Source organism: Mesoplodon mirus (assembly GCF_964341445.2).
Source record: "Mesoplodon mirus genome assembly, chromosome: 1".
In the NCBI taxonomy this organism is placed as follows: Eukaryota; Metazoa; Chordata; class Mammalia; order Artiodactyla; family Ziphiidae; genus Mesoplodon; species Mesoplodon mirus.
Genome location: NC_138976.1, coordinates 79,778,819 through 79,802,099, shown reverse-complemented (window position 1 = coordinate 79,802,099; position 23,281 = coordinate 79,778,819). Strand labels below are relative to the sequence as shown.

Below are 23,281 nucleotides of genomic sequence, written 5' to 3'. Positions count from 1 at the left end.
AAAACAGCCTAACCACTGATGCACACAACAGTGCAGATGAATCTCAAATCCACTATGTTAAGTTAAAGAAGTCAGCCTCAAAAGACCATATACTGTGTGACTCCATAAATATGACATTCTGCAATAAGGTAAAAGTATAGGGAAAGAAAACAGATCAGTGTTTGCCTGGGACTGGGAGTGAGGTAGGAGGAAGTACCAAGTGGCATAAAGGAATGTCTGTGGGTAATAGAACTGTCCTATATCTTAATTGTGGTGTTTGTCTCACAACTGTATTCATTTGTCAAAACTTATAAAACTGTTGTTAAAAACAAAACAACAGGGCTTCCCTGGTGGCGCAGTGGTTGAAAGTCCGCCTGCCCGATGCAGCGGATGTGGGTTCGTGCCCCGATCCGGGACGATCCCACATGCCGCAGAGTGGCTGGGCCCATGAGCCATGGCCGCTGAGCCTGCGCGTCCGGAGCCTGTGCTCTGCAACGGGAGAGGCCACAGCAGTGAGGGGTCCGAGTAACGCAAAAAAAAAAAAAAAAAAAAAAAAAAACAGCCCCCAAAACAGAGTCACTTAAGCTAAGCCCTAAATCACCAAATTGAGACAATTTCAGTTTTGGCTTTCCCAGAAATGGAATTTTAAACCAATCAGGACTCATCTAATCAGCACAAGCTAAGTACTCTGCCTGATAGGCCCTTGCCACCCCCTAAAGGAAAGTGACCTTGCAGTAACCAACCTGCTTTTTTGTATAGTGTGACTTTCTTGTTCCCACACCCTTCTGCCTACAAAAGTCTTTCATTTTCTACAGTTCCTCAGAGCTCCTTTCCATCTGCTAAGTTGGATAAAGTCAATAAGATCTCTAAAATTCACTCAGTTGAATTTTGTTTTTTTAACACTGTACACTACAAAGGGTACATTCTACTGCATGTAAGAGAATTGACTAGGAAAAATGAATCAGAATTTTTTTTAAAACTTCACAATCGAAATGAAAATACTTATGAAAATTTTTTGTTAAATAATTTGGTATGTTTTGTGTTTTGACTTTCCAAAAAGCTTTACTTAATTACTTTGCAATAAAAATTACATTAACATTTTATGCCATTAGAATACACACAAAATTCTAATAATACAAATGGACTAAGAAAAATTTCAGTGTTTTTTGGCCTCAATTTCTTTTTTTAAATAATTTTAAAGAAAGTCTGTTTTGGTTAGGTTCCTCTGAGGCTTCAAAGAAATTCATTGCTATGTATGTTGTTTTATAACAGGGACTCCTGGGGTAAACTAATCCTTAAGTATTCAAATTGCTAATTCGGGGATAAAACTGTATTTGTAGAACTGTTAATGTTAAAATTTACATGTAAAAATAGGCTCAAAAATGGGATATCCTGTTTTGGAACGTATAGTTAAAAGATACCAGATTCGACATTTTCTAGCACATCTATTCCTCAAAACAGTGACTTTTATCACTGGCTCAAACACCTGCATAGCTTATTAAAATGCAGATCTCTGGCCTCCACCCATTATTTACATAATCAGAATCTTGGGGATGGGTTCCAATAATCTGTCTGTTAACAAACTCTTCAAGAAATTCTTAAGCATATTACCACTTGAGAACTCTTGACCAGATAAAAGTACTACTGCCTAGATAGGGGGGTCTTCCAATATCCTTCAATGTGGTTGAGAAGAGAAGGAATTTTTTTGCTGAAAGCAATTATGCTCTTTTCCAATTTAAATCCACTCAGAAAAACAGGTTGCATTAGGCTAGTAGCTCTGAGTATAAATATACCTATCTTATAAGGAGATACACACACATACACATTTTTCAAATGACACGTTTCCTTTTTATAAACGTGAAATGTTTGTGAAAAGGTAAATTATATACATTTTTAGACGTTTACAACCTTCCAGTTTCTCTGTCACAGAAGTGAGATCTTTGTGCGCCTTCAATTTCAAATCTCTTAACCTAGGCTTTATGTCTTCATGGGGAGTACAGTGAGAGAAGACCTGAAAGTAATTGAGTTTCAGCCTCTTTTTTTCACCTAAATACATCACATTCGTCTAGCCAAAGAATCTTGATCTTAAGCATGAAATGGTTTAGACATTATTTTAATGATAAGAGATATACATTCCAAGTTGTAATAAAACTTGTGCAGTATCTTGAAACATCTTTAAAAACAGCTGTAAATTATTTAATCACCCCTGAGTATTTTTTTCTTGCAAAATGTGTAGTAAGGAAAAACTTGAAATTCACCTAAATATAAATTTTACCTAATTTCCCCTGAAAATAGCTACATTTTGAATATTTTGTGAGTTCATTACCAAGCGAACTCCAGAGATGTTACAATAATGGTGATTTTGCCTTCTTTTCATTGCTCCATGAAATACAATTCCCAGAAATAATCAATCTTGACCATGCATATACCACAACTAATCATTTTAGTGGAAACTGTGCTCAAAAAAAAGCACAGGTTACTCCTATGAACTATGTTTACTAACAAAGGAGACAGTAATACACTTTTTAAAAATGTTATTTACTTTTTTATAATGAAAAACACAAAAGGAAAAAAAAGTAATTAAAAGCTAAAAAATGTTCACTACCTATTTAAGGATAAAAATCAGAGACAAAATTTGATTTTGAGGACCACTGTAAATACTAGAAAATATTATGTATTTTGAAAATAGCACTGATTTGGGAAGCAAGAGACCTAGATCTAGCCCAACTTTGACATATCCTTGCCACATAATCATTGAAAGTCACTTTAACTTCTTTGAGTCTCATTCTTTACAATGGGTACTAAAAGTGCTGGCAACTTAGCATGAACAAAGACAGCAGCACCAAATTGTACTAGTAATCACTGTATTTGTCACCTCCACAAATTCATAGCTAAATAACAAAAATGAAAAACCCACAGAGTTTCTAATGACATTCTTGTAGTAGTAACACATTTTCTATTGTATAATAAAACATAGCAACATTTGGAAGATCTGTATAATTCAATGAACTAATATTTTCCAAATGAGCAAAATGCATGATGTTACAAAGCATGCATGAGTGAAAGATCCATTCAATTGCAAGACAGACCAATGGATTTTAGTATAACAAAGTGTTCTCCGATGTGGTTTCAGATTCTATACCATAACAAACCTTTAGGAAATTACCCTTCTGAGATCTGGTATGGTACCAAAGATGAATTTCTGCAATTATCTGGAAAAGGTTATTAAGATTCACTCATGGGCTTCCCTGGTGGCGCAGTGGTTGAGAGTCCTCCTGCCAATGCAGGGGACACGGGTTCGTGCCCCAGTCCGGGAAGATCCCACATGCCGCGGAGCGGCTGGGCCCGTGAGCCATGGCCGCTGAGCCTGCACGTCCGGAGCCTGTGCTCCGCAACGGGAGAGGCCACAACAGTGAGAGGCCCGCGTACGATAAAAAAAAAAAAAAAAATTTTACTCATACTCTTTTTGAAATGTACTGTTTCCTTTTCCTTCTACTAGTCAGACACTAATGAAATTCATAGAAACATAAAACAATGCCACTTGTCTCACTAATATTTTTGTTTCAAAAGTTATTTTTTCATAAAAAGTTATTAACACTTAATGGGCATGTTGCTTACATTCATATTATTTATTAAATAATTATTTTTAAAATGTCTCAGTTTTCATATCTAATACAATAAATATCATTATATCTAATAAATATCATTAGATATAACCCATAAAAGCCAATATAAACCAAGCTATCGGGGCTTCCCTTGTGGCGTAGTGGTTAAGAATCCACCTGCCAATGCAGGGGAGACGGGTTCGATCCCTGGTCTGGGAAGATCCCACATGTTGCGGAGCAACTAAGCCCACGCACTACAACTACTGAGCCTGCACTCTACAGCCCGCGAGCCACAACTACTGAAGCCCGCCCACCTAGAGCCCGTGCTCTGCAACAAGAGAAGCCACCGCAATGAGAAGCCTGCGCACCGCAACGAAGACTAGCCTCTGCTCACCACAACTAGAGAAAGCCCGCGCGCAGCAACGAAGACCCTACACAGCCAAAAATAAACAAATAATTAATTTTTAAAAAACAACAAAAAAGCTATCTAAGGTCCTCAGTAATTTTTTTTTTTTTTTTTTTCGGTACGCGGGCCTCTCACTGTTGTGGCCTCTCCCGTTGCAAAGCACAGGCTCCGGACGTGCAGGCTCAGCGGCCATGGCTCACGGGCCTAGCCGCTCCGCGGCATGTGGGATCTTCCCAGACCGGGGCACGAACCCATGTCCCCTGCATCGGCAGGCGGACTCTCAACCACTGCGCCACCAGGCAAGCCTCTCAGTAATTTTTAACAGTATAAAGAGGTCCTGAGAACAAAAGCTCTGAGAAGTACTGATCTGGACAATAAATTCCAATGGGAAAAGAACTGATCTGATATTTTTAGTAACTTCTAGAAGTAAAAGACTCATTTTACTCTGCCACAACTTTTCTGGTACTGCCTTCATTTCCTGGTTATATTATTACACTTTAACCTTTATCATAGTTCAGCTCCACTTGTAATATTCTCACAGGTGACAGCTAGGTGCTTTTGTAAACAGTGAGCTGTGATACTCCACCCTTGGTGTACAAATAACAGAAACTCACATTGACAGAGTTCTATAAAGTGACATTTCCTACAGTGGCTCCAAGTAACCTGTGCTAACACAGAAAGATCCAGAAACCATACTAAGGGATTATATCATATGCTACTTAGGAAATGTTTTTAAGGAAACAATGTCCCCAAATTCCAAGAACTTTGAGTAGAAGTTCAATTCACTTCCCTGTGTCCCTAAATGATGTATCTGAAAATAAGTGGAGAGATTTTACCTCTTCTTATTGCAGTAGATTTGATTAGAATACTTCTTAAAAGATTACAAAATATTCACCTTTGACCAAGAGTAGTTTAGAAAAAAAAAGAGAAAATGGAAACTACTGCTTAAAACTATTACTTGGAGCAGGTAATTTAAAATCAAAGCTTGCTTTATCAATCAATATTAACGTCAAAAAGTAGGCTTTATGCACAGGTGCACAAGTGATGATAGTAATGAAAACTCTCCACTTTTACCTTTAAGTATTAAAGACCAAAGTTCTGGGCAAGAATAAAGTCAGGGTTTACAGTCACTGATACTATAATGTGATGCAGAGTGGCCTGTGACTAAAACTCCACTCTAGGACATTTTAATACTCCTGGAATGTGCTGACGTGACTCTCATATCACTGATTAACCATCAGAGCCTCAAACTATTCTAAGAAATGCTGGAGTTGAAGAGCTAAAACAAAGAGGCCAAACTGACACTCACTGTCTTTCTCTCATATATAGTTTATTGTCACACACTGGTATACATGGAAGGACTGATCATACTGTAGTATATAACAATGTTTACTTTTGTTTGATAAAAGATCAAAAAAAATTAGTGATCAATACACTTTTTTTAAGGCTAGAAATCTAACCGCTAAACCAAAATTCTGTCTTGTTTTCTCTTTGTTAAATGTATATTCAAAGCAGATCTTTTTGACAAGGAACATTGATTAATGTTTATGAATCACCAAGATTATGTAACAAGAGGAAAGAAAAAATAAGAGCAAATGAATGAACAAATGACAACTTACGTAGAACCCAAAGACAAGACATATAGAGACAGTTTGAGAGTACCTGCATTGTCCATCAAAGAGAACAGGGGATTCTTGTTCATTTTCCCTCCATTCCCTGGTGCCTTCCTCATAGGGTTTCCTGTAAACATTGTTTACAGCACTCTACTACGTTTTCTAGATCTGTCTTTCCTATTTTCATCTTATTATTCCTCTGCAGTCTTAACTTGTGCCCTTTGGGTCTCTGTCTCCTTTTACTTACAACTAGCACTTATTGCGACCTGTCAACAGAGTTACCTGTGGGCCCACCTCGCCTAACAGATTGTAAATTCCTTGGTGTCACAGAGTCACTTTGGTATCTTCTATAATACATAGCACAGTGTCTTATACATTGAAGATGCTATTTAAAATAATTGCAGGGCTTCCCTGGTGGCACAGTGGTTAAGAATCCACCTGCCAAGGCAGGGGACATGGGTTCAAACCCTGGTCCGGAAAGATCCCACGTGCCATGCAGCAACTAAGCCCGTGTGCCACAACTACTGAACCTGCACTCTAGAGAGCCCACAAACCACAACTAATGAGCCCACACGCTGCAACTACTGAAGCTTGCACGCCTGGAGCCCATGCTCCACAAGAGAAGCCACCGCAATGAGAAGCCCACGCACCCCAACGAAGAGTAGCTCCTGCTCCCGCAACTAGAGAAAGCCCACGTGCAGCAACAAAGACCCCAACACAGCCAAAAATAAAAATAAATAAATAAATTTATTAAAAAAAATAATTGCAAACTGAACCAAATTTTTTTTATCTGTTATCCCTAGCAATCCCATTTCTTTGTCAGAAAATAGCTATGTTTGGGATAATATCCTCCATCACTACCCCGGACTCTTCCTAGAGACAATTTTGTTCCTAACAAAACATGTAGATTACACTAAATTATCTTTCAAATACAGGGCAGGTTTATTGGTTCTTGTAGGTCAAGTAAGGAAAATCTGGTTATACAAAATAAAGTTTTTTAACAGATACGTTTTCATTCTACAAGGGAAAATTTCATGTTCGTTAATTTAAGGTATAGAAATGGTTCAAGTCATAGTGGATAACTTTGAGTCAAACCTTAGGGATCTGACATTAAAATGAAAGGCAGGAATCAGAGATTACGAAAAAACAAACAAAAAAACCTCCGCATTCTAATTTTGAATCTGCTGTTTACTAGCTGTGCCTAGGGTAAGTCGCCTAATTTTTCTAAGGCCACTTTTTCATCTGCTGCTCCTACCTCCATAGGGTTCTTACTAGAAGCCAATATATATGACAAAGCTTTGAAGACATGCAAAGTTCAGTACAAATATCTTAATTATCTACTTGCTTAAGACGCTATCAGAAAAATGGAAAAACGTATAGTACTAAGGTTAAAGTGAAATCTAGCTTTATGTGATCTTAGGCCAGCTCTAAGTATTTGAGATCTTTTCCTTTCCTTTTACCATGATTCCTCAAACAGTATCAAGTTCCTGATAATTCTCTGAAGAATTCCAGCAATAAATTCTCCCAAGTCTCACCAAAAGAATATAATTTCTACTTTTAAGGGACTTCTTAGCTTTCTGGCTTCTACCTTTTACAATTAAGATCCAAATCAGAAGGAATACAACATTTCAGTGCCCAAACGGTAAAAGTAAAATTGGATTTCTAAAATACCAGTAAAGGAGAAGGTTCTATAATAACAAAGCTATTTCTGCATCCCAGAGTACTAAAAGTACTTTACTGATCTAAGACATAGCCTCTGCAATGCCACTCCCAGTTCCTATTCAAAGAAGTCATGCTGTCTGAAAGGAAAAAGGCACTCAACTGCAGGGGTTTCCCCAGCTATTTACAGTACCCATTTCCCAGGTTGATGGGGGATGAAGGCAGGAAGGGGAAGGAAAAGAAAGAGTCAAACTATAGTTGAGTCTTTACTATCTTTTAATTCTGCTTGGATTCTGGCAGATAGCATACACTGTTAAACTATCTTCATCCCAATCACCTCTGCCATCACAAACTTACTTGAATTTCCAAATAAACTGCATATAGGTACACACACATCTAGAGAGAGGACCTGACTGACAATGAAGGTTTAATCATTAAATATCCTTTTCTCCTATTTTATTTTAGAACAATTTTTCTTCCTAATTTATTACATTCTTTGCAACAGTAAGTAATCAATTTTTCACTGGTCTGGAAACGTGATATTTAATAATGTATTTATTTCAATGAAATTGATTGAGATGTTGCCTAGACCTGGTGTAAAATATAATTCACCACTTAAAAATTCTAACCCTTTTTGCCAAGCCAATAAAATTTGTAAAATGTAATGAACACAACTGGTATAAACTTCACCTGCTATTTCCACCCAGTCTAATACCCTAAGTTAATAATAAAAATGATGGGGTTTGGGGGGTAAGATTAGAAACAGCCTAATAATCTATAAACCAGGTAAACAACCCAACTGCTATGATTATTTTAAATGGTAAAAATAAAAGAATGTATAGAAAGCCAGTCTTTATTTACCACAATAATATATATATGCTATATATAGGTATATACTAAATATAATACATGGTGCCAGCGAAAGAAAGAAAAAAAGAAAAAAAGAAAAACAGGAAGGAAGGGAATAAAAGCCAGTTGTCAGGCAATAAACCCATAAATTAAGCAACCAATTTTTACCAGTTTTTAAAATTTATTTATTTATTTATTTATTTATTTATTTTGCGTTATGCGGGCCTCTCACTGTTGTGGCCTCTCCCATTGCGGAGCACAGGCTCCGGACGCGCAGGCTCAGCGGCCATGGCTCACTGGCCCAGCCGCTCCGCAGCATGTGGGATCTTCCCAGACCGGGGCATGAACCCGTGTCCCCTGCATCGGCAGGCGGACTCTCAACCACTGCGCCACCAGGGAAGCCCTACCAGTTTTTTTTAAAGATTTTTTTTTGATGTGGACCATTTTTTTTAACACCAAAGAGGCTATTAATTGTGTAGTATTATCTATAAATACAAAGACTTTCCCAATCACGTCACTTAGAGATCATTTTATCCACTGCTCTGTTTGGCTGCCAGTCTCTTGTCTCTCTCCTCAGCAATGGTAAGGCAGATACCCTTTCCATGAGGAAGAGAGATCCATGGTTTGTTGCCTTTGCCAATAACGAAAATGTTGGAGAGCCGGGTGGCAAAGCTATTGCCGTTGGCGTCTTTCACATGAACTACATCAAAAGAACCAGGATGTCTCTCCCAGTTAGTGATCACACCAATTCTTCCCAGGTTAGCACCTCCAGCCACAATGCACAGGTTACCAGTGTCAAATTTGAAGAAATCAGTAATTTTGTCAGTCTCCAAATCAATTTGAATGGTGTCATTCACCTTGATGAGGGGATCAGGGTAGCGGATGGTGCGAGCATCATGGGTTGATGTGGACCATTTTTAAAGTCTTTATTGAATTTGTTACAATATTGCTTTTGTTTTATGTTTTGGTTTTTTGGCCGAGAGGCATGTGAGATCTTAGCTCCCGGACCAGGGATCCAACCCGCACCCCCTGCATTGGAAGGCCAAGTCTTAACCACTGGATGGCCAGGGAAGTCCCCAATTTTTACCAGTTTTTCAGGAATTCAACTTTGTTTGTTAATCTGTAGCCATTTCACTATATAAAATATCACCAAGTTAAGAGCTTTCTCTGGCTATGAAATATAATATTTATAAAATATAAAGCTTTTGCATTTCCATCCCAATTAATTTTGTTAAGCACCAATGTTTATTAGCACTGAGACAATTTTTCTATTAGAAGATTCTACAATAAACAAAGCACTTAATTTTCAGATGTCCTGACATAAATATTTTCTTCAAATTTAAAGAAGGAAAAATTCTTTCTCTAATAATTTATTTAAAAATCCATTTATTTTTCCTTTTAATTTGAATCTGTTTATCTTTCCCATGCATGCAATATAGCTTTAGGCCCATAATGGCTCAGGGACTCGTCAAAGGTGTATTTTAATAACAGAAGCTGTGCTTCTAGAATGCAAAGTGCTGATAAATGTGCTCAGTTTTACAATACATCAAAAGGGAGGCAAGTCAAAATGTTCAAAACATGTGGATTGTAGAATTAGCCACCTAAACAATAGATCTTCACTCAGATACTATAAACTCAGATTATATGGAGGAATAAGGGCTCAATTTGGACTGGTCACGGCATATTGCAAACATTATTTTTCAGGTATCTCATAGTGAAGTAAGTAGTATGTTCAGTTCCTAAGCACTGAAAGCAAGTACACCTTGGATACTTACGAATAGAATCTATCTATCTAAAATGTGATTATAACCCGTTCAAGGAGATTCATGTTACAGTGTTTGAGCAATGAACAAATACAAGTAATGAATGCCAACTCTTGGATAAATACAATAATTCAGCACCAAGGAATGAGTGCAAGGTACTATCATGATTTAACCATTAGCTGGTGGATATACCTGGTGCTTTCTGTGCATTAATTTGTTTTCTTTGAAAAGTGAGGGCAGTGGTACTCTTTATTAGGCAGAATTTTAAGAGTACAATACTTCTTCCCTTTAAAAAAAAGGGAGTTAACATATTTTGGCAAGTATGTAGAGAAATTTGAACCCTTGTGCACCACTGATAGGATTATAAAATAGTGTGATCACTATAGAAAAAAGTATGGAGAAGCCTCATGAAAACAGGACTACCATATGATCCACCAATCCCTCTTCTGGGTACACATGCAAAGAACTGAAAACAGAGTCTCGAGGAGATATCTGCCCAACAATGTTCATAGCAGTATTCAAAATAGCCAAGAGGTGGGAGCCACCTAAAGGTCCATCAATGGATGAGTGGATAAACAAAATGTGATACATACATACACACACACACACACACACACACAATTATTATTCAGGTTTAAAATGGAAGGAAATTCTGTCACATGCTGCAACACAAATGATCCTTGAAGACATCATGCTAAGTGAAATGAAAATCAAAAAGAAGACATACGATTGCATTTATATGCATATGATTGCATTTATATGAGGTATTTAAAGTAGTCAAATTCAAAACAACAGAAAGTAGAATGGTGTTTACCAAGAACTGAGGAAAGGAGAAAAGGGGAGTTGTTGTTAAATGGGTTATAGAGCTTCAAACTTGCAAGATGAAAAAGCTCTGGAGATCTACTGCACATGTGATTATACATAACACTACCGAACTGTACACTTTTAAATGGCTGAGATGGCAAATTTTATGTTATGTGTTTTTCACCACCACTACAAAAATAGATAGATAGATAGATAGACAACTTAAAAAAAGAACACAGTTGGTCTATAAAAGATTATCTTTAAGGATTTAGTTTGGTTAATTAAAAAAAAAAAAGCTTTTAGTAAAGATGGAGCAAACATCTGGTTAGAGGCAAGCAATAGGGTGGCGTGACCTGTTGAGCAACACCTCACTTTGTCCCCAATAGTACTACGTTTTGTTTTCTCCAAACAGTTTAGAGGACCACCCCCATCCGTTCCCCCAGCACACTACAGTAAACATACAAAAGCAAAACTTCTGGGGGGACAAAGTTCCACTTAGCTTCCTGCTGCTGGAGACCCAACTCTTCCCCACAAGAGCACTTGAAACATTTATGTGAAATAAGCCTTTTTAAAAACACTGTTTTATTCATCTGAGCCAAGGGAGTAGAGATGAGATAGAGGAGAATTTATTTATTTAATGCAATGACGTGTGAAGAGATAAGGGTTGCACCAGGGCAGTCAGTGGAGATAAAAATTAAGAGGCAATACGTTTTAAAATTGTCAAGTAAGAAGTGCAATACCTGGGGACTTCCCTGGTGGCGCAGTGGTTAAGAATCCACCTGTCAATGCAGGAGACATGGGTTCGATCCCTGGTCCAGGAAGATCCCATGTGCTGCAGAGCAACTAAGCCCGTGCTCCACAACTACTGAGCCTGCGCTCTAGAGCCCACAGGCCACAACTACTGAGCACGCAGGCCACAACTACTGAAGACCACGTGCCTAGAGTCCATGCTCTGCAACAAGAAAAGTCACTGCAATGAGAAGCCCACGCGCTGCAACTAGATAAAGCCTGTGCGCAGCAACGAAGACCCAACGCAGCCAAAAATAAATAAATAAATTTAAAAAGAAGTGAATAACTGGATGTGAGGACCAGGGGAAGTGACTTTGTTTAATGAAAAGCAAACATTGTTTTAGGCATAAAGCACCCACAAGTCATGAAACTGGCCAGACATCCCTAGAGCAATGTGGTTCCAAGGCATGGTACACCAGTTCTTCTCCTCTTCACTTGAAATATGTTTCGGATGAAATCTACTTTCAATCAGCATTCTTCCTTTGGCATTTAAGGTCTTCTCTCCATTCAGGGCAGCTCCATTTTGGTCTGTAGCATTCAGTGGCCTCCTGGGTAACCTTTTGTTTTATTCAAAAATTCTACAGTTGCAAAGTTTGAAAACCACTGAACGAAATACGTATGACATTTCAGTGGCTTGACCCTGTGGGTATCCATCTATTTTGTATGCAACAGGGTTCCTCAACCAGGACACTACTGCCAGGTCAGGCAGCTATAGCTTTGTTGTAAGGGCTATCCTGGGCACTGTGGGATGTTTAGCCTACACCTGGGCCTCTACCTCCTAGGTGCCAGTAGCATCCCTCCCAAATTCTCTAGTCATGACAGTCAAAAAGTCTCCAGACACTGCCAAATATCCCCTGGGAGGCAAAATCCTCCCCTCCCAGACTCTAATCTGTTTGTGGCCTGTTGCTATTTTATACTAGCTTCTCCTTTCTCTTCTAATGGTAATGTTAAACTTGAGCTAACACTATATTATTGGTGATTTCTTTTAATTTATTTTATTATTTATTTTTGCTGTGTTGGGTCTTCGTTTCTGTGCAAGGGCTTTCTCTAGTTGTGGCAAGCAGGGGCCACTCTTCATCATGGTGCGCGGGCCTCTCACTATCGCGGCCTCTCCCGTTGCGGAGCACAGGCTCCCAACGCAGGCTCAGCGGCCATGGCTCACGGGCCTAGTTGCTCCGCAGCATGTGGGATCCTCCCAGACCAGGGTTCGAACCCGTGTCCCCTGCATTAGCAGGCAGATTCTCAACCACTGCGCCACCAGGGAAGCCCCTGGTGATTTCTTTTTAATGGGTAGGAAGAGAAAACAAACAGGCTAGAGACTCTAACAGATATGTGGGTATTTGCCTACCACATTTCAAAACTGACAGGAGAAAAAGGTTGCTTGGTTACCTGAAACACAAGGCTTATGAAGTTTCTATGCCTTAGGCATTTCAGGACCTAAAAGTAAAATCTATTTGTCTAGATACATGCATTTCAAAAAAAAAAAAAAAAAAAAAAAAGCAGGACTATATATACTACTCAGCAGTAGGAAACTTAGAAATAAACAAGATAAGTGACTTATAAAAATTAATATAGTATTAGGCTCAGGAGAAGAGGGGAAAAAGGACTTTTTGAATGAATAATAAAACACAGAAATCACTGTGGGAAAGTGGAAAAACAGAGCTTTGCAATAAGACAATTTGCATCTGAATCTTAACTCCATCTGCTTTACTTTCTTATCTTGGTAAGACATTTAATCCCTCTGAGCCCAGAATAAAAAAAAAGAAAGAAAGAAAAGAGCCCATTTCATTTCCTTACATTGCTTGAGGAAGGGGACAGTCTTTTAACCATCTGTATTTCTAGTACCCAGAAAATAATATAAATGTCTATAAATGAGTTTTAAGTGAAAAATATCAAGATTCCTTTCTTCTTTTAAGAGTTATTTATCACTTTATATTTTTAAGATTTCTTGCTTTTCCAATAATTTTCAGCTCCACACCTAAAATTATTTAGTGTTCATGAATGGCTTGTGACTGGTAACGAATGGTAACGAATGCTTTTAATTTATCTTTGGGTTTTTTTTTTCCCCAAAAGTCAAAAACAAGACACTTGACAGAAACTAACACACCATTGTAAAGCAATTATACTCCAATAAAGATGTTAAAAACAAAAAACAAAAAACAAGGCACTTGAAAAATGAGGGGTTTTGTGTTTTTTTTTTTTTTTTTTTTTGGCCTCGCTGTGTGACTTGCAGGGATCTTAGTTCCCCAACAAGGGACCGAACCCCACCCTCCACAGTGAAAGGGCTGAAAGTGCAGAGTCCTAACCACTGGACCACCAGGTAATTTCCCTTGAAAAATGAGGTTTTTTTTTTGTTTGTTTGTTTGTTTGTTTTTTTCTTTTTGCGGTATGCGGGCCTCTCACTGTTGTGGCCTCTCCCGTTGCGGAGCACAGGCTCCGGACGCGCAGGCCCATCGGCCATGGCTCACGGGCCCAGCCGCTCCGCGGCATGTGGGATCTTCCCAGACCGGGGCACGAACCCGTATCCCCTGCATCGGCAGGCGGACTCTCAACCACTGCGCCACCAGGGAGGCCCCGAAAAATGAGGTTTTATACAAAAAAGATTTAGACTCGTCCTGAACCACAATTCTTACATCTAGCAGTAATCTTAATAATGATTATACTATTCAGGGGTCAAGGGAGATGTCTGTCATAGCACCACAACAGCCCTCCACCAGGGAGTAGCGATTTCTCACCTTCAAATAAAAAAACATGAGCCAAAATGATGGGGAAATCCTGGTACAACTACACTAACCTCTGATTAAGTGACAGTGGGAAATAAGGATGGCAGCTCATCTTAGCACTTTTACAGAGATGAGAAGCTGTAAAAAACTAAGCATTATGTTTATGAGCCTTTCACTTTATTTCTATAAAGACCTAAAGCTTTGCGTACTCAATGACATTTAAAATTATCTTATCATATCAAAGGGTAGTATCATATCAGTATCGCATTGTTCACACATCACTAATATATGACATGTATTTTATCCCCTTCCCCTCACAGCCATCATCCCATCTCTCTCTAGCAAAAACAGTTTTCAACTCTTCCCTCTTTCAGCTCAAGTTAGGACATCTATTCTTTTCTTAAAAGTCTTTGGGAATGGTCCAGGGTTGTTTTCAGTTATTGGGAGAAATTGTCATAAAGAACATGCTTATTAAAATCCTGTAGCATGTCACCTTACTGAAGGAAAAAGAGAAACATGAAAATATTTTCTGCCACTTACAAACACCGTACAATTTTTGCTTCCCATGGTTGAAATGAAGAAGTTTGAAGAGTTTAGATGTCAAACTCTGTTTCTTGGATCTAACTGTTTGGTATCAGATCCCATGGACAATGGAAATTTGCTAGATGTGCGTGGTTTTTGGTGATTCACACACCAAACAAATGGGAGAAAAGGCATTAATTTGCCCAATATTCAGAATATTATCTCATTCCAAAAGAAATGTCACTTATAAACAGTACCTCCTCCTCCATTTTATGTTCTGCTGAACTTTTCTTTACGTACATCATTTGGTTACATAATTTGTGGCATGAGACAGACAAATGAAACAATGCTCAGCATTTTAACCAAAAGTAATATTCAGGGTGCTGGAAAATGAATCTTTACACAAAAGACACATCTAGTGTCAAAGTAAACTTCTTATACAAATCCTAGCAAAGGACAAATTTAACTTATAAGTGATTAGCTTGAACAAAACATTTAAAATTTCAAAACAAGTTAACGCTACCTTAAGCACTGTTCATCAATGGATTTAAAAACCTTATAGTATTGGTCAAGTTTTGATATGCAGAGACAGCAAAGTGTACATAGGTGATTTATGCTTTCTATAACACTCAATCTTGGTTTGGAGTCTGAAAGCTAGGCTTTCTAAAATGCCTAATGTAATCTAAAATTCTAATGTAACCTGAAATTCATGAGATTCTAGGCCAGGCAAGTTGACCTCCTAAATAACGTGTTCAGACTTGTTTTAACTAGTAGTTTCTTAGTCTCTCATAAGCTACCATTTTTATATTAGCTTGGGCTTCTTTATTACTAGAGATCTTCCTTTAGGCTTTAACGTCTTGTTACCTGTACTTCGGTATTTGTATAATATATTTCCTTCATTTTGCATTCAGTGGGAGCTATTCTATGGCTAACCTCATCTGCTTCAGGGTGATATAGAACAGCAGCTCCTGAGGTCCTCTTCTAGCTCTCATTTCGAAGACCTCTGAGTCACATACTACCGGCTATTGGCAACATCACCATGAGCTTCCCTGACTCCAAGGACTTCAATGACTCCAAGACAGGACAGAGTTGCTGACCTTTGGGTCCATGTGTCCACATTCAACCATTCTTAGGTTGTTGTGTTATAAGTTTTATGGAACTAAACATAAGATTTGTTACTGTTTCCTTTTGTTTTTAATGGAGTCTTTCTATCTGAATAAAATATCTGTTCTTCTAGGAATTATAGTATACAAGTTCTTCTGGAGCCATAAAAATATTAAGGCCATAAGTAATACACAAAAAGAATAAAAATTCAAGAGCTGTCTAAAATAACTTAAGTTCAGAAATTCTATAGCATGGGACTTCCCTGGCGGTCCAGTGGTTAAGAGTTTGCCTTCCAATGTGGGGGGTGTGGGTTTGATCCCTGGTTGGGGAGCTAAGATCCCGCATGCTTTGGGGCCAAAAAACTAAAACATAAAGCAGAAGCAATATTGTAACAAATTCAATAAAACTTAAAAAAAAAAGAAATTCTATAGCAAATCACAGCATCTGGAAAATGTATAATAATTGATATGATCTTTTATATACTGGCACATTCAATGAAGATAAACATAAAGGATGCAGCACAAATTAAAGATAAGAGATTAAAATGCAGATAATGGATAAGGCACAAATGTTTTTAAATTATTTCCTTTGTTATATCATGAATCTACTAAAACTCTACAGCTACATAAATACTTACTACCTATAAAAATTCTTTTAGGAACTAGCACTACCAAGAGAAAAATGGAGATTGGTGATGAAATCTCAAAATACCTTTATAGAAAGAAAGACCTGTTGAAAATATTCAAAAAACTACAAATCTTATATTAGGCCTATTAACTAAAACTACACAGCTTATAGTGAATCAGCATCTAATTTCTGTGGTAGGGAACAGAGTTAATCCACTCATGGAAATCCAGCATTGAACAGTACAAACAGTTGCCAAATTTCCCTACTGCTAATTTGGGCCAATGAGCATAAAACTTTTAAATTTTCTTTAAAAGTGCTTTCTTTGGGGGCTTCCCTGGTGGCGCAGTGGTTGAGAGTCTGCCTGCCGATGCAGGGGACACGGGTTCGTGCCCCGGTCCAGGAAGATCCCACATGCCACGGAGCGGCTGGGCCTGTGAGCCATAGGCCGCTGGGCCTGTGCGTCCGGAGCCTGTGCTCCGCAACGGGAGAGGCCACGGCAGTGAGAGGCCCACCAAAAAAAAAAAAAAAAAAAAAAAGTGCTTTCTTTGGGGAGGAAATGCTAGAGAATACAAAGAAAAGACTGGAAGACAGGAGACAGAAACTTGTATAGCTATTTAAAAGGGGGTCAGCTATACCTATAATAAATACTAAAAATTTGCTCTGAAAGAGCAATACAGAAATAAAAATTCTAAAAAGTTGAAGTTAGTCTATCTTTACTTGAAGTTTTTTTTTTTTTTTTTTTTTTTTTTCTGTACGCGGGCCTCTCACTGTTGTGGCCTCTCCCGTTGCGGAGCACAGGCTCCGGACACACAGGCTTAGCGGCCATGGCTCACGGGCCCAGCCGCTCCGCGGCATATGGGATCCTACCAGACCGGGGCACGAACCCGCATCCCCTGCATCGGCAGGCGGACTCTCAACCACTGCGCCACCAGGGAGGCCCTACTTGAAGTTTTTAACCTTTCAGTATTAAAAAGAAGAATCTTTTTTTTTTTTTTTTTTTTTTTTTGCGGTATGCGGGCCTCTCACTGTTGTGGCCTCCCCCGCTGCGGAGCACAGGCTCCGGACGCGCAGGCCCAGCGGCCATGGCTCACGGGCCCAGCCGCTCCGCGGCACATGGGATCCTCCCAGACCGGGGCACGAACCCGCATCCCCTGCATCGGCAGGCGGACTCCCAACCACTGCGCCACCAGGGAGGCCCAAAAAGAAGAATCTTAAGCAAACTAAAATGCCCAAACATTCAAAGCTGTTAAAATTCTCAAATAAACAAATTACCCCATAGCTTGAGTTAAAGATCCACAGAAAAGCTGACATAATTTTTCAATAGAAATAAACAGCAAAGGTTATATCATATTTATTATTTAGACTGACTTCCAAACTTTAATTAAAATTTCCTCCCAAAAAGGAAGAGGGAATACATTTAAGGAAGTTGCTACTACTGAATAGCTGAAAGTAAAATAAAGCAACAATGAACAAATGTATTCTAAATAGCTACTATATAGACTACCAAATTAAAACTCATAATTGTAAAAATAATATTGTATATATTAATGCTAATTTTTATATGTAAAATAATCAGTTTTCTCTTTTAGGCAGCAATTACCCTCCAATATGGCCCTTACTCAGCTGAGCCAAAGGATGTAAGGGAGCAGCACCAGGATGTACATAAAGCTGATAAAACAGAATGCCAACATTACAGAGGAAGGGTAAAGGACAGAGAGGTGAGAAACAAAGTCCAGTGTCTTTTCATGTAGACCCAAAACTTCAAAGGAGTGAAATTATAAATTATCAATCTAGTGATTTATTTATGATACTCAATCTAAGCCATTTCAGTAATCTTCATGGGTCAAATTAAAAGGTCAGACCCTTTTTAAGACCCCCTTTAAGACCCCCTTTGGTAAAAAATATTATTTAATTTAGTGAATTAAATAGTAAATATTATTATCTCATCACTGGGAGATAGAATTTTGCAAAACAAACTTTCCCTTCTCTGCCTTAAGCCTAGTCTCATTTTATGAACGAGATGCTATAAAAATGGTGCGTTATTTATTTAGGGGAGAATGGGGAGGGGAATGGTGAATCCACCCTTTTAATCTATTTGCCTTCACCAGCTAGGATTCAGCATGTAAGATGAAATTCTATTCTACAGGGAATGGAAATTTTTTCTCTATTCACCTTAATATTTATCTGGACACGATTTTGAAAATCAGGGAATGAAGTCATATACTATGATACTGATAGTACTGGTGAGGTAATTAAGAAACTTAACTTACCATTTTTTAGGCTTTGATAAGGGTTTGTACTTGCTGTATTTTACACGCCATTCAAGAACTTCTTTACAACGCTGACATACTCCATCATGAAGTTTTGCATTAATTTTCTTAAAAAGAAACAGAAAAACAAATTGAGAAGTTCACCTGTGAACCAGCATTACAAACCCCAAAAGGTACATGAGAAATTTAAGGGTTTTTTAAATTTTAATTTTATTTATTTAATTTTATAAATTTATTTACTTTTGGTTGCGTTGGATCATTGTTGCTATGCGGGCTTTCTCTAGTTGCAGTGAGTGGGGGCTACTCCTTGTTGTGGTGCGCAGGCTTCTCATTGTGATGGCTACTCTTGTTGCAGAGCATGGGCTCTAGGTGTGTGGGCTTCAGCAGTTGTGGCACGCGGGCTCAGTAGTTGCAGCTCACGGGCTCTAGAGCACAGCCTCAGTAGTTGTGGTGCACGGGCTTTGTTGCTTCATGGCATGTGGGATCTTCCCGGACTAAGGCTCAAACCCATGTCCCCTGCATTGGCAGGCGGATTCTTAACCACTGCGCCACTAGGGAAGGCCTAAGTTCTTTTTTTAAATAGCAACCTAACTTCAACCTGGGTTAACATTTTATGGTATACTATGTATTTTTATGTACATTATCAGTTTGGCTCTTTACAAAGGCAAAGATCCTTAACTGGCTGTAACTCAGAATCATCTAGGGAGCTTTTTAATTTCCTGGAAGGAGTATTTTAAGCACATCCCCATTGATTCTGATGCATATTTATTTTACAACTCAAACTGTATAGTTAAGATATATGCATTTTTACCGTATGTACGTTATATCTCAAAAAAAGGTAGTAATAAAAAAGAAAATCTAATTCATATTTTAAGACTACTGTTTTGACAGCAGAGACTAAGAAACTTGAGAAAGGAGAGCCAGGGAGAAGCAGCTGGAAGCAAGAAGGTATTTAATTATTCAATTTAAACCTTTTGTATTCTTATGTAAAGATGTCTTACAAAAGTTACCTTGCTAACCTGGTTTCTTCAAAACAGCATGTGACTGTGGTAGAAAAGGGGCTTTATGAAGAAAATGAACATTTTTATTATAATATTCGTCTCAAAATGTGTTGGGAAATGAAGAAGGGAAATTTTTTTTTTTTTTTTTTTTTTCTTTTTGCGGTATGCGGGCCTCTCACTGTTGTGGCCTCTCCCGTTGCGGAGCACAGGCTCTGGACGCGCAGGCCCAGCGGCCATGGCTCACGGGCCCAGCCGCTCCGCGGCATGTGGGATCCTCCCAGACCGGGGCACGAACCCGTATCCCCTGCATCGGCAGGCGGACTCTCAACCACTGCGCCACCAGGGAGGCCCAAGAAGGGAAATTTTTAAATGTGTCACATGTTGTCACAACAGCTTTATATTTTATAACACATTTATTTGACTCAGGACCTAGACTATATATTTTCACTAAGTACTCTGGGAATTCTCTAACTTACTTTGGTTGTGGAAGCCTGGTCTTTGCCTATTGTTGGAATAATGAAGAAAAGACATTTTAAGTTCGTTTCCTTTTTTAATTTCTCAAAAGGAGAAAAAAAAAGCATCCCCAAAGATGCAGATTCTTTGGAAGGTTATTTGATACTGAGTTAAAAGCACAATATTTAGAAACCATCTGAAAGAAAACAAAACTTCTGAACAGCACTTGATATTCTTTAAAGTTCTAAACAAGAAGGTAAAATAATGACAAAATGTTTATTCAAAGAGATATTTCAAGGGTATTTTCAAAAAACATAAATTAAGCTGTGAATACACTATGTGTGAATTTAACACTGTGGTGAAAAACATATTCTATTACTTATGAATTGTGTGTGGGGATTCTTTTCTTCCTGACCTAGAAGGAGAGTCCCTGGGAAGATAAATTCTGCATGCCACTATATTCCCTCTTTTCTGTGGTCCACTGACTGTTGCCAGAAAGAAGGAAATCTGTGCCTAACACCAAACTCCTCTTCTTATCAACCTTGGCACTTAGTTATTGCATACAGGGCTTGCTAAGAAATATCCAGAACTAAGGTTCACATTTCATCTTTGATTCTCACTGCCCTCTGTTGCGTAGAATATCTTACCGAAAGCATTGCTTATATCTTCCTAACTCTAACAATAATAGAAACAAACTAATGACTTGATCTATGATTATAATATGAATGTGATATAAACTTTCTAATTAGAATGTTCTTAGAATGCACACCATTTCATTACCTGCAATTTTATTATATACAACACACTCTACTTGTTAACTAGGAAGGATTATTTGGTTTCTTGCTTGTTTCTGTTCCAATTTCCGACCATTTCATCTTGATTTACAAAGCTGTGCATAGTTTGGAAACTGGTTTCTTTAGGGTGGATAGAGAGTAGAACAAAACAGGTCTTTGTGGGAACTTGTCCTGTATGCGATGTGTGAAGCAGTATAAATGGAGACGTTGTACAGCATCCACATGACCAGCAGGCACTACTACAAAATTAAACTTGATTTTCATGTGTTAAGAAATGAATGAGAAAAGAAATGAATGAATAAGAATGAACAGTACTTTCACTTAAAAATAATTGCAGGGCTTCCCTGGTGGTGCAGTGGTTGAGAGTCTGTCTGCCGATGCAGGGGACACGGGTTCGAGCCCTGGTCTGGGAAGGTCCCGCATGCCAGGGAGCGGCTAGGCCCGTGAGCCACAACTGCTGAGCCTGCGCGGCTGGAGCCTGTGCTCTGCAACGGGAGAGGCCACGATAGTGAGAGGCCCGCGCACCGCGATGAAGAGTGGCCCCCACTTGCCGCAACTAGAGAAAGCCCTTGCACAGAAACGAAGACCCAACACAACCAAAAATAAATAAATAAATAAATAATTTTAAAAATAATAATAATAATTGCAGAAAGAAAACTGTGTACCTTGCTTTTACCATTTTTTGGCAAACTAGAGAAAGTGAATTCCAGACACGTGAGCAAAGAAAGCCAAATCCTAGTTCTAGGAATCACTCCGACTGGAGCAAAGGAGATGGCAATCTTACCTTACACCTATGTTTACAATTAACCCTGTTTTGGCAGTTAATTTTAGCATGTCCCTCATGGTAGAAGATAATAGATTATTTAAGGTTAAGATTTAAGCATGTTCAAATATAAAATCAAAACTTAGTTTTATAAGTACAAAAGCCTTTAAAGATCATTTACTTTAACAAGCTACTATCCAGATCTCTAACGGAAAAAAATCATCAGTGGAAGATTCCACTGGACTTAAGAATCTTAGCTAAAAAAAGAAAACCTTCTTCATCAATGAATATTTCTTTTAAAAATTAGAACAGGGATTCCCTGGTGGCGCAGTGGTTGAGAGTCCGCCTGCCGATGCAGGGGACACGGGTTCGTGCCCTGGTCCGGGAAGATCCCACATGCTGCGGAGCGGCTGGGCCAGTGGGCCGTGGCCGCTGAGCCTGCGCGTCCGGAGCCTGCGCTCCGCAACGGCAGAGGCCACGACAGTGAGAGGCCCGCGTACCGCAAAAAAAAAAAAAAAATAGTATAGACTTAAGATGTATCAGAAGACACTCCTACTTCACATACACATAGTCTTAAAAACTGTCTAAGCCATTATTAATTCATACAACACATTTTGTAGTAAGTGCTGTTATCCCTGTTAAACGTTGTTATCCCACAATGCATCAGCGGTAAAATAATACAGCAATCCCCAAAAGAAAACTGGGTGAGGACTACAACCCCAAGAAGGTAGCAAGAGCAAATTGTAAATATAACATCTGTATCAATATGCTGATGCTGAAAAATATTTTATAAAATATAAAGTATCATTTAACAGAAGGAAGGCACTACTGTGTTGGGGGGCAAGAATCTGAATAACATTCAAGAGCAACTAATATAATCTTTCATTAGGATTTTCTGTCATCATAATTCTTTCAGAAATGCTAAAGGTAAAACAATGGCATATTTTACTTCCCTTCATTAATTGAAAAAAAAAAGAAAGAAAAAAATCAAATTCTCAAGAAAAATGCCAATTCTAACTTCAGCTTAATTTCCATGGAATGGAATGGAATGGCCTTGTTCTCTCCCCTGCCTTACACCAAAATAAGGTATTTGCTGCCAATATAGCTACAACAGTGTTATTCCAGAAAATAAGAATTTTATATTTTAACTATATTTAAAAGTATATATTTTAAAATTTTCTAGTAACACTCCTTTATTCTAAATTTGGTTAGAGGATAAAGGATCTCTGAATTTAGGAGTAAGATATTGTATGATTAATAATAATAATGTGAAAATCTGTATTTTAGGTTGTGACTTTCAAATCATAAACTGTATTATTTTAAATCCTTTTAATATGGCTAGAACATTGTTGGGCATAAAGTATCTTATAAAATAAATACAACCAAAAATAGATGAGGGAGTCAGATTGAGGGAAAAATGAGAGTTGGTAGCGAAAATTAGAAAGCAGTCAGGAGTACAGCTGGGAAGTGCACTTGCTAGAGATCGGCCACAAGTGAGATGTGAGTTTTCTAGCAGTCAAAAAAACATGAGCTCTGCTCACCTACCTGATTCAATGT

General features: G+C 38.4%; 1 protein-coding gene across 4 annotated transcripts in view; it reads right to left on the bottom strand.

Annotated features, from left to right (window-relative positions):
• Positions 1-23,281, bottom strand: part of LOC309801158 (uncharacterized protein C9orf85 homolog) — a 64,184-nt gene that overhangs the window by 15,226 nt on the left and 25,677 nt on the right. For all 4 annotated transcript variants that reach the window (XM_082615623.1, XM_082615624.1, XM_082615625.1 and 1 more), the window contains one exon: positions 18,714-18,820. In XM_082615623.1, the coding sequence (XP_082471749.1) occupies positions 18,714-18,820 (107 nt within the window). The remainder of the gene's footprint in view (positions 1-18,713; positions 18,821-23,281) is intronic.